The sequence below is a fragment of the Sciurus vulgaris genome, assembly GCF_902686455.1.
Source record: "Sciurus vulgaris genome assembly, chromosome: 4".
Taxonomy (NCBI): Eukaryota; Metazoa; Chordata; class Mammalia; order Rodentia; family Sciuridae; genus Sciurus; species Sciurus vulgaris.
Genome location: NC_136464.1, coordinates 16,514,499 through 16,530,570, shown reverse-complemented (window position 1 = coordinate 16,530,570; position 16,072 = coordinate 16,514,499). Strand labels below are relative to the sequence as shown.

At 36.8% G+C, this 16,072-nt stretch overlaps 1 protein-coding gene across 1 annotated transcript in view; it reads left to right on the top strand.

The window, feature by feature from the left end:
- NHLRC2 (NHL repeat containing 2) overlaps positions 1-16,072 on the top strand; it is a gene marked incomplete at its 5' end in the record, with an annotated part of 56,589 nt that overhangs the window by 11,365 nt on the left and 29,152 nt on the right. Inside the window, 2 exons of the mRNA XM_079138088.1 lie at positions 11,545-12,000; positions 14,375-14,496. Of these exons, the coding sequence (XP_078994214.1) occupies positions 11,545-12,000; positions 14,375-14,496 (578 nt within the window). The remainder of the gene's footprint in view (positions 1-11,544; positions 12,001-14,374; positions 14,497-16,072) is intronic.

The window sequence follows — 16,072 nt, the reverse complement described above, 5'->3', positions numbered from 1 at the left end:
TGAATAGCTCGTGTACAAAACTTTTTAAATTTTATATTATTTTGAAACTTTGCATCTTTGGGGCTGGGGTACCTGGCCACCCCATCTGGCTGTGAGAGTCCTGCAGTCTGGGCTGGCAGTGTGCTGATCTTTCAATGTTTCTTTCACAACCCAATCCCCACTTTTAGATGAGGTTTCTGTGAGGTCTGTTAGGTATACATCCTGCAGCTTATTGGCTTAAAATGTACTCTCCTTTGTTGTGGTCTCTTTGGGGCCAGTTGGGAGAAAGAGAAACCAATAGTGCAACTGTTTTGATACTGAATATTGACAAGTGTCTTTTTGAAATAAAGAACCAGTCCCTCCAAAAAAAAAAAAAGAATCAAGAAATATCTTAAATCAGTGACCTAACTTACAATGTTAAGGAATTAGAAGAATTAAACTTAAAGCTAGCAGAAGGAAATAATAAAGATTTGGGAAGAGAGAAACAGAACAAATATAGATAATTAGAAAAATAATAAAGGCCAGAAGTTGGTTCTTTGAAAATATCAACACATTTGACAAACTTAACTAGATGAACTAAGATAAGAAGAGAGGAGACTCAAATTGCTAAAATCAGAAATAAAAGTGGGGACAGTACTCCTGGTTTTATTATAAAAGAGATTATGCCAAACAAATTAGGTAATCCAGATGAAAAGATCAAACTGCAAAGAAAACAGAAGATCTGAATAGACCTACCAAGCAGCATCGTTCATCACAGCTAAGACTGGGAATGTGGGAGAGGCAGTGAGTATCATTCAGCCTTAGCTGAGTGTATGGTGAATGCCACATCACAGCTACCAGGGAGGCTGAGGCAGGAGGATGGCGAGTCAGGGCCAGCGTAGGCAACTCAGTGAGACCTTGTCTCAGTATAAAAACGGGATGGAGATGTGGTAAAGTGCTCCTGGGTTCAATCACCAGTACCAGGGGGAAAGGGATAGATACACATGCACACACACATACATAATTCAGTCTTAAAAAGTAAGCAAATTCTGACAACATAGATGATCCTTGAAAACATCATGCAAAATGAAATATGGCAGTGACAAAAAAAAAAAATTCTGCATGATTCTACTTACATAAAGTCCTAACAACAGTCAAAATCATAGAAAGTGGGGTGTGTTGTTGGGGGAGGGGGAATGAGGCGTTCTGTTTAATGGGCACAGCTTCTGTTTTGCAAGACGAAGAGTTCAGGAGACGGATGCTGGTGATGGTTGTACGATAGTACTCTGAATTATATACTTAAAATTAGTTAAAATGATACATTTTAATGGGGAAAAAAAAAACCATAATAACACAAATATGGAATTTTAACCCTATTTTAAAGGTGAGTATTTTAAGGGCAAGTTCATGCCCTCCAGGAGGGATGCAGGCAGTGCACTGGCACTGATCCCCACAGGCTCATGAAGGACATTTGATTATGTAAGTGGATGAGCCCGTTGTGAGCTTGAAATCTTCCATAGTGGGAGTATTTACATCACAGAAGCAATAAATGCTTCAAATCAGGTTTTGGTTCTTTTGAACTGTTCTTTTTGCTTTCATTCCACACCCCACCCCTTCAATGAGCTAGTTAATAGCATACCATCGAGTGATTTGTTACCCAGATAGCTCATTTGATAGAATGGGACAGTAGACTGACTGACTAATTTGTTTTTCTGCATTTGGCTGTTAGAATATTGTTTGTGAAATAAATTTTTAAGCATTTAAAAAAATGCTTTGTAAGTGGTCTCAACTTTGTAATTTCAAAGTAACATACTTCAACAATATGCTACTATATGGAAATCCTGGTAACTTAAAAGATTTTTATATTGTCAGAAGATAAGTTAATTCATATTCACAAAAGAAGGTGTACACAGAGATTACCACATGAAAGTTCAGTAAGCTGTCACTTAATTAGCTTTGCTTTCTTGTAGCTAAATGTCTTCTTCCATTACTACCTGATATGTTTCTGAACATATCTGCTACAGTGCTATTTATGTTCTTGAAGTGACATTCAACAGTGTATTTTAAATTCTGTGGAATGTTCTGTTCATTTTCTGAGTAAGCCAAAAATTCTCATCCTAATGAGGAAGTACTTTTTAATTCAAAACACCTTGAAAGAGGCCCAGTTTATAACCCAGTCTCTTTCCTCTGGAGAACAGCTTTTAAACTCAGGTTTGCCTGGACATGGTGGTGCATGCCTCTAATCTGTGCTGACCAGTCATGGTGGTGCAGACCTGTAATCCCAGCAACTCCCGAGGCTGAGTCAGGAGGATTGAAAGTTTGAGGCCAGGCTGATCAGTTTAGTGACACCTTGCCTCAAAATAAAAAGGTTGGCGAATATAGATAGCACAGTGCTTGCCTAGCCAGGTGGGAGGCTCGGAGTTCAATCCCCAGTACCACAAAATAAACAAACTCAGGTTTGCAATTTCTCATAGTACATGAGAAATTATAAATGCAAAGAGTTTTAAAGAAAAATGTAAATGATGCTTAATAGTGATGAGTCATTCTGATGTTTCAACATTGTTTAAGAATGTAACTGTTCTACGTTTGTCACTAATTCATAATAATTTAGCACATTATATATTAAACTTGCAAGTACTTCAGCAATTTCTTTTTCTTTACTACTAGAGAGTTTCTAAGTTTTTTAACTTTACACTGTACATGTTGGTATGTTATTCTATGGTACCCAGATTTAGCAGAGTGCCTCTTGTTTTATAAGAAAACATTTATCAGGAAAGCTTTGCATTTTTTAACATGTGATTGCTAGGTTTATGTTAGGGTATGACTGAATCAGACTGTTAAAAACCTGAATGTGAGGTTACTACTGAGTAAATACTAGCATCCTATCTTATAGCATATGCTTTTTTTTTGTTTAATATTTTACTAAAACTCAGAAGGAAGTACTTCTAATTTTATAGTAAAACTACGCCTTTAAGTGAGTCAGTGTAGTTTCACTTAGTCAGGGTTCCCCAAATCACCCTTGTTTATTTAGTAGTCGGGCTCACAGGATTCCACACAGGGTTGTGTCTGTGACTGTGACTGATTACAGTGAAAGGATGCAAAGCAAAATCAGGAAAGGGACAAGATGCCTGGGGCTGAGTCCAGAGGAGACCAGGCACAAGGCTCCCAAGTCCTCACAGGACACCCTTAGTTCCTCCAGCAAAGAAAATCGAGAAACATTTGAGATGATTGCCAGCCAAGGACATTTATGAACAGCTTAGCACCTAAGCTTTTCATTGGGGGCTGATCGTGTGGGCATCTTCTTGCCTCCATGTTCCAAAATTCCAGACTTGCAGAAGGAAAGCAGGTGTTCAGCTTAAACTGTATTGTTTGTACAAACAGCGTGGGCATCAAGGGCCATTCCTGCCAGTTCTGGGATGAGGAGACCGTCCCACAATCCACCCTCCCAGAACCAGGCTGGAGCTGCTCTCACAAGTAGGCCCTTCAGGTAGTCAGGCCGCTGGGTTTCCTCTTTTATGCACATACTTTATATTTGCATTTTTCAGCTGTCTGTTATTTTGTGTTCTTACATAGTTAAGGCCCCTGAAAATATTGGTCAATTTATGGCAAATTTTCAGGATTTTTAGTGAGAACAGTAGTTTCATATCAGCTTTTTTTTGTCTTTCAAATTTGCTTCTGTTCTGTTTCAGTCTAAATTGAAGTGATTTTGATCCCTTCATTTCCTGTTTCCAAAGCTCTTAGTATAGAAGTTAAAATCCTACCTCTGCAGCGTCTTCTCCAGGCCTTTTCCTTTTCCCTTAGGCTGTTCTAGCCTCCCACTCTTTCCTTCAGTTCCTCTGTGTCCTCTTACTTCAACACCGTGACCTGTAGGGTCCCCTGTGCCTGGCATGATCTTCCATGCCTGTTGTCTAGTAAAGTTGTGCTTCTCTTTTAGATACTAGAGTGTCTCAGTTTACCATCTTCAAAAATGCCCCACATATTCTCAGTGTTTGTATTTACCCAGGTTATTATATTGCCAATGATTAAATTGTACTTTCTACTATAGTATATATAGTTGCGATAGATTTTTATTCAATATATGTATATATATGTGAAAAATAAGACCCTCGAAGCTTTTAAAATGATTTATCTTAAAAAGTTATTGTATTACTAATATTTTAGAAGCAATTATAATTTTTGCTATTTCTTCTTGCCTCCTTCCCCTCCTACCTCCTTATTCTCTTTCCTCTCCTTCTTCCTCTCTTTTACTTTTCTTCTATATTTAAATGGAGTAGTTTTGATCCTTGTGTTGTAAGATTCCTAAAGGTAAGAAACTTTTACAACCTAATTTTTATATAAAATATGTGTGTGTGTAATATATGATAAACAGAAAAAGCTAAATAATTTTTTAAAAATCTCTCTACTTTAAAGTTCTTAACACTGAAAAAAATGGGAAGTATAGACACCTGGCAGTGCACTTTGCATATAGATCATTATAGATGTCCTATTTGGCTTATGTAGTGCGACATCCACAAATTTATAAATATGTATGTCTCTTCCATATTTAATCCTGCCTGTTATTTTATTTCTTATTTATGTACTATGCACTGTAGGGTGAATAATAAAACATGCATGAGCCCTATTTAATTAACAAAAATTACAGTCTAACGAGGAGGGCATATAATTGAATAATCACATTCATGTTTGTACAGTTTCTCATTTGTGCCAAAAGGGAAAATTACAGGATTCCATGAAGGCAATGGATGGAGTTTAATCTGGGGGAATTAAAGAAAGCTCGCTTATGAAAGTAAAAATTGAACCAGAGGTATACCAGACAGGCAGGGCTGTAGTAGGTGAGAGAGGGTAAGAACACTTCAGACAGAGGGAGCACCAGGCGTCGAGGCCTGAGAGCATGAGGAACACAGTCTTCCTTGACATGCGCCCCAGGAGTGCCCAGAACTGCTGCAAGCACTGAACCCCAGAACCTGCCACCCTCTTCCTTTGTTAACCACTTATCATACCTTCTGGCCATAAGTAACTTTAGCAGTTTAAGATTAGACAGCAAAACTGGCACCAATTTCTTTTTCCTTCTTCACAATTTGACTAGTAAAAAAACACATTCTTCCCATAGGTCTTAGCAACCTCAATTTTTTTTTCCTTATTAAGTCAAGAACTTTCATGTGTTCACCCAAAAGAAACATTTTTCTTTGGCAGATGTGATTACCAGTATCACAACTCCTGCACTTTGGGACCATGATTAAGTAATATAAGGGTGACAGGAACACTGTGTGATACTGTGACAGTTGGTCTGATAACTAAGACAGGTGGGTAGCGTATACACTGTGGATACCCTGGATAGAGGCGTGATTTACATCGCAGGTGGGATGGATTCATTACATACTCAGAAGAGCATACAATTTAAAACATTTGAATTGTTTATTTCTGTAATTTTCTATTTAAATTACAGATGGTGATCATACTGCAGGTGACTGAACCCAGGAAAAGAGGGTAATGGAGGACTACTGGTAGTGGTGATTCTTGAGGAACTAAAGGAAGGCTAGGCTGCTAGAATACCCCGGGGAAGAGAAAGTGTGGAGAAGCTGCTGGAGAGATGAGATTTGGTTGTTACACTAAGCACAGTGGAAAACCAGGGAAGGATTTTTCTACCAGAGGGGGACAGGGTCAGATTTGCATTCTTTTAGATCAGTTTGGCTCCTGGATAGATAAGTCAGTGGCGGACAAGAATGGATTAGGAGATCTGTGGTAGGCTGTGGAGTCCCTGTGAGGCATGACAATGGCTGGAGACTACTCTAGGTGATGTGATCTATAGGGCTCGGTACTAGTTTGAGTGTGAGTAATGCGGGAGGACTGACTGGTTATTTCAGAGACATTCTAGGTAAGTTTTTCCACGTAGATAAGTGGATGAATGATGGTGCTTCAGTTATAGGAAGCACTGTAGAAAGGACAGGTTGGAGGGGAAGGTCCTGGGTTTTGTTGGGAGAACCTTTGCGACTTGGATTTTATTCCCCAAATGACTTCCATCGCCATGAGGGTAAAGTTCTAACCCTTACCTCGACTCTAAGGCTGACCCGCTCGCGTTTGTTCTCATTCATCCCTTGCTCACCTTTTGTTTGCTGCTTGGTCACTGCTGTCTCTTCTGTCTTTCATGTGACCTCTTTGCATGTGCTGGTTTTCCTCCCTGGACTCTCCTTCACTCTCTTCACCTAGTGAACACCCTCTCGTCATTCAGATGCCATCTTGATCATCATCTTCAAGGAAACATTGAGGTATATTGAATAATAGGAAAGTATGTACAGTGTATTGTGATGTATGGTAAATGTTGCAGATATGTATAAAATATTTACAGATGTAAACTCATGGATTCTTATTTAATCCAATGAATGTCTATTTCATTACTATCCTTTATTTTAATACTCACATTACCCCAGATCTGTGGGGCCTTTTTTGTTTTGTTTTGTTTTTTCAGTGCCAGGGATTGAACCTAGAGGTACTTAACCACTGAGCCACATCCCCAGCCCCTTTTATATTTTGTTAGAGACTGTCTCACTTAGTTGCTTAGGGCCTCACTAGTTGCTGAGACTGGCTTCAAACTAGAGATCCTCCTGCCTCAGCCTCCTGAGTCGCTGGAATTACAGGTGAGCACCACTGTGCCAGGCTCCAGATCTGCCTTCTTTTGTCATAAGGTCATGACATTCATTTTTGAGCACTTCCTTATCACACCAAAATACCTCCCAATAACAACAAAAACTTAGGCTACCCTGTCCCTGAATCTGTGTTATTCGTTTGATGTATAGTTAGATTCATTTGTTTCTGTTTGTATTCCATTTTAGGCCTCCCTCCCCCTTTTGTTGATTTTGTTTGTTTGTGTGTAAAATAAATGGGAACTAAACAGAAAGGTGTACTTATTCCATCTACTCATTCCTTCCACCTATTCCTGCCTTCCCATTTCTGTCCTGTAATTTTTATTTCCTTTGACAACCTCCCTTAGATATTTTTGTGCATTTTGCTTTTTTCACCTAACTATCCTGGTAGTCATTCCATTCTGAGAGAACCTTCTGCCTTCCTAACACAGCTGCATAACACTCCGTGTACGTACTGTAATTTATTCAGTTACTCTCCTACATATTGGCCCTTAGAATTTTTTCAATATTTCACAGTTATAAACAATGACTGGTCTTGTATTGTTGGTGGCATATCTTAAGGGTCAATTCCTCGAGGCAGGGTGACTGAATCAAAGCTGCATGCACACATACTTTTGTTACATATTGCCGGATTCCCCAGGAGGGTCATACTAGTTTGCATTCCTTAGAGTAGTGTGTGAGTGTGCCTCTTTTTTCCACTGCTACTCCAGTGAAATGTTCTGACATACTTCTTAATTTTTACCCATCAAGTAGGTAGGAAGTGGTATCTTGTAATTTTAAATTGCATTTTAGAGTAGGGTTGAACATCTTTTTGTATGTTTAATATGGCTGTTTGTCATACATGGGGTTTGTCTACCATTATATCACTAACTGACTATTGTTTGGATATGTAAAGGCTATTGATTTCCATGTGTTGATTTTATATTCTACTACCTTCATGAATCTTGTATTATTTGATGTAGTGTTTTAATATCAGAATTTCCCTGATATGTTATTATATCATCTGTATATAGGAATTTTCAAATTCTTAGGCCTATAATTGATTTCTCTTGTCCTATTACACTGGCCAACTCCTCACCTCTACCCCAACTCGTTGTTAAGTGGTAGTGGAGATAGTAGGCATCTTTCCCTTGTTCCTCATCTTTTCAAAAATACTCCTAGCCAGGCTCAGTGACACATGCCTGTAATTCCAGTGACTTGGGAAGCTGAGGCAGGAGGATCCAGTGTTCAAAGCCAGCCTCAGCAACTTAAGGAGGTCCTAAGAGACTCAGTGAGAACCTGCCTCTAAATAAAATATTAAAGGAGAGCTGGGGACATGACTCAGTGGTTAAGTGTGCCTGAGTTCAATCCCTAGTACCAAAAGAAAGAAGAAAAAGAAAAAAAAAAAAAAATACTGCTTTCATTTCTCCATTAAGTAAAGGACTGATTTTAGAACTCAATTACATTTATTTAACCAATGAGCAACATATAAAAACTGAAATGTACTTTACATAAATTATAAACACAGTGTTAAAGAAGAATCTGTCAGCGCTACTTCCAGTTTTGGAGAATGGTGCCCACCTAATTTTAAACATCTCTTCTCTCCCTCCCTTCCCTCCCCAAACATAAAAACAACAAGGAGAGCAAATAAAACAGTATCTGACTTGCATTTCACAGGGTCAGAATATCATGGCCTTCACATCACAAGTATGTTGGGAAATAAACTAAACTCCAGTAAAGATCCTGCTTCTACAAGCCTATAGGTGCTAAGAACAGAGACAGAGGAAGCTTAAAAAACTACCCAAGAAAAAGTAAAGTAGCTTAGAGAACTCAGGTAAGAAATACACAAACAGAATAACCTCCTCACCCCCAGAAAGAGAAACTCCAGTACAAAATGCAAAACACTCTATGTAGATTTGGTTATATTACCGCTCTTAAAACATACAGGGCTAGGATGGAAGCATTTCTTCCATTTAAGAAGTATTGCTGTGGGTAGAGAATCCCATATATAAGCAAGGTGTGGTTTCCCCTTGGAGATGGGCAGCTGAAGGGGAAGAAGGAAATAGGAGGGAAAAGTTTAGGATCTAGCAGAAACAAAAGAGAACGATTCAGAGATGCTATCCACCAATAAAACCACTCAGAAAAAAAGGAACTGTCAGAAGAGGGCACTCTCAAACTGGGAACCCTGTACAGAAAACGAAGAGGAAAAGGAAAAGCAGCTCACATCCATATAGAACTGTGAAAATCTGAGAATGCAATTCAGAGTTGAAATGCTGCTGAAAAGTCTCACTTTTACAATCACAAAATGGACAAAAACTAACATTTGCTCCATACTGAATTAAATATCCTCAAACAGCATTTAGGAATAATGAAAAAAACATCCAGATTCAAAAATCGAAAAACTAAGAAATAGACAAAAAAGAAGAAATCTATGTTGATTGAACTCAGGAAAGAAAAGTAAGGAAAAGTTCAAAATTATATTATAATTGAAAACTAAATTATAAGACACTCAGGGGACAATAACTCATATAAAAATGTACTAAGGGATATTTAAGTAAAGCAGGGGAAAATGAAAATGAACTAAACAAGTAAAAAGATATAGAAAAAATGATTGAGTTGGAAGGTGGACAAAGGAGGTCCAACATGAGACTACTTGGAGAGCCTCGAGAAAATCAAAACAGCTGGCCAGAACCAATGTAATATCTAAAATTAGAATTAAGAAAACTTAGTGTAAATGAAAGAAAACTCAAATTTACATATTGAAAGGTCCTATTGGGTACAAGGTAAAATTGACCCAGAACTGTTCAAGCAGTATCCCAATAAAACCATTACACTTGAAAGATTGAAAGAAAAATCCTCGAGACCTGGGGCAAAAAGATAGCTTGCAGAGAAGACATGTAATTAGACTTGTCAGACTTTTCACATACTCAATACAAAGCAAGGCAACAATGGAGCAGCATTTCAGGAGTCAGCCAATGATACTGTGTGCAGCCATGTGTCCAAGCATCAGTCAAAGCTGTGGAAAACAGTTTGAGTGTCCAAGAACTCAGAATACTGTGCACATGTGCCCTTCCTGCTAAATGTACCAGAGGGCGATAGGAAAGCTGCCCTGGGGCGGCCAAAGATTTAACATATGTATTGGTAGAGACAGTACCCAAACAAGGAAGTAGGGTTTTGGTATTAGTTGTGGTTTGATACCAGAAGCAGAGCCACTAGGAGTAGTGAAAGAGGGATTTGTTATAGACACTGGAGCCTATGTAATTGTGGGCCATTGCTTCTGTGTGCAGCACCTCAACTCGAAGATACCAGGCAACTAAAAAGGAAGGCTGGATTTGAGGTAGGGAAGAACAAAGATAAATTGGAATCGGGTTATCCTACCCATGAATTTGATCATGTGTTTTTATACAGAAATAAAGACTCACTTAGGCTTTCGATTGATTTAATGAGGTGACTAGCAGAGTAAGGTCCCTTTGTCATGGAGTCAGAGAAGACGTAATGCTGTATTCCCCTGTATTCATTTTGCTGCTCTGCCTTTGCCTATCCTTTTATTTCTAGCCTTTCTGACTCACTTTATTTTGATGTATCTCATGTATATGGTGTGTATGCAACTCTTTTTCTTTTAATAGATGAGTTAAACCCATTCATATTGATGCATATGTAAATTCATAAAAGTATGGTGCAATTATGTGTATAACCCAATACACATACCATAGGCATGACCTAGTAAACATAATAGCACAGTACTGACATGTAAGTATTACTGTATTTCTCAACATCATGTATTATTTATTTCTTTTGATGGTTAGAGAAGTTTGTATTTTTCTGATTGATTATCTTTGTACTCACAACTTTAAAAAATAATAATAGCAAAGTTTTTGAGATTTTTATTGTATATTAGGTACTATGCTAAATGCCTTACCCAGATTATCTCTTTTAATCTGCCTGACCTAGGAGACAGTTAGTGATCATTTCCTCATTTGGAAAAACTGATCAACAGAGAGGTGAAGTAACTTACCCAAGGCAACAAGTATACAATCCTTCCCACTCCTTCCCTACCTCCAGTTCTCTGCCCACCACTCCTCACTGCATCATTATTCCGTAGATGCTTTTAAGATGTATTTAATCATTGGTTTTCAGCCATTTGTTTGTGATATATCTAGACATGGTTTTCTTGTAATTTGTCTTATTTGTTGTGTGCTGATCCTAAATTCAGTACCTTTGGCCAAATTTTAGAAGGGTAGGCATTATTTAGTTATATATTCTTCCCCAATCTCTTTACCCTCTTCTTCTGGGGTTCCAGTTACACTTTAGATCTTTTAAACTGTTGCATGAATCTCTGAGGTACTGTTCATTTTTATTCAGTCTTCTTTCTTTGTGTTCTTTAGATTGGATCACTCCTATTGAACTTAGATTCATTCACTTTTTTTTTTGTCATCTTTTTGCCATTCAGCCCATTTGATGAATTTATTTCAAATAGTATTTTCAGTACTACAATAAATAAATAAATATTAAAAAGCTTTTATCTAACTAATAGGCATGAAGAATTTTAATCCTGCAATAGCCCGTGAATTTAATCACACGTTTTTATATAGAAACATGAGATTTTTAAAAAATTAATGGGGGGCATTGGGGATTGACTCAGGGGTATTTTATTACTGAACTACATCCTTAGTCCTTCTTTATATTGAAACAGGCTCTTGCTAAGTCACTGAGGCTGGTCTTGAACTTGCAATCCTCCTGCTTCAGCCTCCCAATTCACTGGTATTACAGGCATGCATCACTATACCTGGTAAAATATGTTAACTTTTTATAGGTGTGTTTAAATGCCATCAAAGATTCTAATATAGGTCTTTAAAAAAAAAAAAAATCTATGGGCTGTTTATACCTATTCATGACCTGAAGTCTAATGTACAGATGATGCTGTTTAATACTTCATAATGTTTCTTGTATGCTTTTCCTCTTTCAGATGGTCTTCTGATTGTTGGTGTCCACTCAGCTAAGTTTCCAAATGAAAAAGTCTTGGACAACATTAAGAGTGCTGTTCTCCGATACAACATCACCCACCCTGTGGTCAATGATGCAGATGCCTTCCTATGGCAAGAGCTAGAAGTTTCCTGCTGGCCCACTCTTGTCATCCTTGGGCCCCGTGGAAATATGTTGTTTTCTTTGATTGGAGAGGGACACAAAGATAAATTATTTTTATATACTTCAATAGCTTTAAAATATTACAAAGACAGAGGACAGATCAGAGATAATAAAATTGGAATAAAGCTCTATAAAGATTCTTTGCCACCTTCACCATTGCTGTTTCCTGGCAAAGTAACAGTGGACCATGCTACTAATAGACTGGTAGTAGCAGATACTGGACATCATAGAATTTTGGTCATTTGGAAGAATGGACAAATTCAGTATAGTATTGGAGGTAAAGTTTCCTTTTAATTATGCTTTATAATATGTTTTATAATTAAAAACTCAGGTAAATATTAAAATTGAAAATTATAATTAAGAACAAACTGTAGAAAGACAGCATGCATTGGCTTTTTTAAATATTTTTTTTAATTGTAGATGGACATAATACCTGTATTTTATTTATTAATTTTTATGTGGTGCTGAGAATCAAACCCAGTGCCTCATGCATGCCAAGCAAACACTCTACCATTGAGCCACAACCCCAACCCAACATGCATTGACTTTAAACTTCATTACAAAATTATTGTTATTTAACATGTATGAATCAATCTTACTCCTTCAAAAAACAAACAAATAAAAATACCCAAAAAGCATCTTATCAGAGGAGGAAATCATTAAGTTATGTACATTTTCAGTGTAATTATATATCCTATCTTGGTTTTAATTAACTGCACACTTACTGTTTTATGAAAATACATATATTTTGGACTTCTAATATTTTAAACAGAAGTATTTTATTTTCCAACAAAATCTTTTTTAAGATCAAGACAGTGCTCCAAGGACTTGACATTTATATTATAAAATAAATAAACTAGGATTTGTACATAATTTTACTTTTCTCTCCTTTCTTTCATAAGAACTTGAGCATACTTCTGGATCCCTTTGAGTGTAGCAAAATAAAGAACCATGTAAGCATGAATCATTTTGTTCCATATCTTCCTGGCTTTAGGTTTAAAAAAAAAAAAAAGCCTCTCATTTACAATTACATAATTAATAAAATCTAAGTACATTCTTACTAATTCTGCTTATCCAGGGCTTAACTGACATGTAACAGCATATTATCAGAGAGGGGAGTGATTCATGTCTTTGGGTCGGTCTGGTTTGAGTAACACGTGTGGCATTAAGACATCGGGTAGGAGCACCTGGCTCCTGGTGCAGGCCCTACCCCTCGGCCATCGTGCTGTTCTAGGATGCCAAGATACTGCCTTACCTCTCCAAGTATTGCTATCTTTTGTTTAGTGTTTTTATTAGAGTATTTGTTGTGTTTGTTTTGGCTACTTAGTATTTTTATGTAAAACAAGCATTTATGAGAATTATTACTTAAAAAAGTTGTTTTTTGTTGTCACTTGAATTTAAATGATACGAAGGAGTTTTTAATAGATTCTACCATTTCCTTTGCTAACAAGAAAACCACCAGATAGCTATATTTCCCAAACATTTCTAAGAATAATGCTATCTCATGATATATTAATACTTACTCTTCAATATTTTAAAAAGAATTCTTTGGTCAAATACACTCAGGAAGCACTAATATATGATTTAACAGATTTTTGTGATGGAGTCAGCTGACCCCTTGTATCTTACTCTGATAACGTGTCTCATAATATACAAAAGGGGGCTGCAGTACACACTCTTTTCCAATCCAAAGTGACCAGAGAACTCCCCCACATACACTTTTTTCCCTGTGAACTCTTTATCAACATCATCAACAACAATAGTGTTATTAGTAAGAGTAATAAATGGCAAACAGGGTATGCCTGACATTATTCTAAGCATATTACCTGTATTAATTTATTTTTATTCTTGCAACGCAGTGGGTTAGGTAGTATTAGCTCCATTTTGTAGAAGAAAAGCTGAGACACAGAATTTGCCCAAACCATCAGCTAGGAAGGTGCAGAACTGGGATTGAAGCCATGTCTGTGGGCTCCTGAGGTCATTTCCTAGAGACGGTGTCTCCCTACCTGCCTTACTGACATCTAGCACAGTGGAGTTCTGCAGAGCAGTTTCTGGCTGTTGACTTAGAGGCTTTGAGTAGCTCCTCCCCGACCCCAGAAAAAGCAATTGTGTTTTTTGTCTTCTACTCCCCACCCTTGGAACTCTTCCATGCCTTGTAAAGGTTGAGTAGCCCTTTGAACCAGAATCTTCACGTATGGATGAGATATTATAGGCCTAAATCATGATGAAGCGCCATAGTATTGAGCAAGGGCTCAGCTGAGGCTGTTGCATTGTTTGAGGTAGTTTGGGGTATGTGTGTTTTTTCTAGGGAAGAGGTACATAATTTTCACTTTATTATCAAAGGAGTTTAACTTCTTAGTCTAGAAAGTTAACAGGTAATTAAAACACTTTTAAAATTGTTACTTCTGATGTATGTTGCTCAAGTTCTCTAGTAACTACTCTATGGAAAGCCCTGTCATTACCAAAACTCACTCTTGAGAAAAATAGATACTTTGTGAAACATTTTTATTTTGAAGGGAGAAGTATCATGTTTATTTTTAAATCCCAGCATTAAATGCAAATTTTTATTTTCACTTTTGTTTCTTGGTTTTACTTTGAAGTTACTTCCTAGTGGGAAAATTTAGTCTTAAGAGTTACATCTTGTCTTTTAGGACCTAACCCTGGAAGAAAAGATGGAACCTTTTCAGAGGCAACTTTTAACTCCCCACAGGGTGTCGCCATGAAGAATGATGTCATATACGTGGCAGACACCGAAAACCACCTCATAAGGAAGGTAATTTCTCATTTTAACTTTTAATACTTCTGATCAGAAAAGCTGGTATTTATTTGCTACATTAAATAGTCAAAGGGTGATGCTTAAGTATATCAGATCATCCTTTATTCAGTTTTTTCAGGGGTACTTGCTTTAGTTTTATTCTTAATATCTTTTTATTTGTGTCAGTTTATAGTTGCCATGGAAGAAAAACCCAATAAATTCTTTGCTTAGCCTTCATTTGAAAGTCATGTGACTGATTAGCCAAAAACTCCTCACTTTGTGGTATTCTTGTAGTTTACAAAGTGATCCTTTGTCCTTTCCAGTTAAATTTTCTCAAACCTAGAAAAAAAAATTATACCACTCCTACCGCTCTTCAGCTCTGAATTTGTTGGCTGGAAATACTGGTCAATTAGTCTTAAAATGTATTTAACGTATTGAATCTTTTAATAAGTAATGTGTGTTTTTGGTTTTTTAAAAAAATATTTAATACAGAAAACTTAAAAAGTTTCCTGACCATCAACTCCAGTTCCCCAGAGGTAACCAACCACAGTTAAAGCTTGTATCTTTTACTACTCATATACAAAAAAATTGATACTTTAGAGATTTCTAGAGAACCTTTTAAAACAATGAGAATCATACCATATACACATAATGTTTTGCAGGTGTTCTTTATTTTTTCAGATAATTCACATGAATGATGCAACTGTTGTATTCCATTTTAGACATACCCATTTTAAATGTTCCCTACCTATATCTATTTTAGCTATCATCCTTGGTCTTTAAGTTGCCATCTATTTGGAAGATAAGTAACTAAGTTCTTCTGACTCATCCTGTTGGATGAACACATTGCTTGAGGAACTTCCTTGCTTTTCTCACTGTTTCTTTCAGGATTGACATTTATCCACATTTATTTAATAATAATATAAAATAATATGCATGTAATAGCAGATACATATATAGAATATATATTATCTCCTGCAGTGTAAATCTCCATGGAGGCAAGAAATAGGTTTTTTAAAAAAAATATTTATTTATTTATTTGCGGGTAATCTAGGGATGGAACCTAAAATAAGTTTTCTTTCTGTTGAAATTCTAGCATGTAGAATAGAGCCTGGCTGTAGAAGGTGTTCAATAGACATTAATTTATGAACAAATAACATCTGCCTAATGAAACTTTCTCTAAAATATATATTCATATTAAGAAAAAGGGTAAGTGAAAAAAGGATTTTAAGGATTAATAAAATAGATGTAATTTTTGAAATTCCTGGAGATTGTCTTAAATATGTGAATATATTGTTGAGTGTGTTAGTGGGGGCATAATTGTGTAATGTTTCTACACTTAATGCACAAAGAACTCTTTTAGGCAGAGCTTCTCATGGGATTAATGTTTCCATGATAACTACTTTGTGGAAAAGTGATTTTTCTGTTATTGAGCCCTTAAAGAACAATATTTCTTCCTCCTGTTTGTGTTGGGGGTTGTACGTTTCTGTAATTCTCCTGAATGTCATAGACATCAGCCATCCACTGCAGTAGCAAGATAGCTAGCCCACAGCATTCAGAGGACATGTTCTTTCTGAAGTGTGCTCCTTCCTTC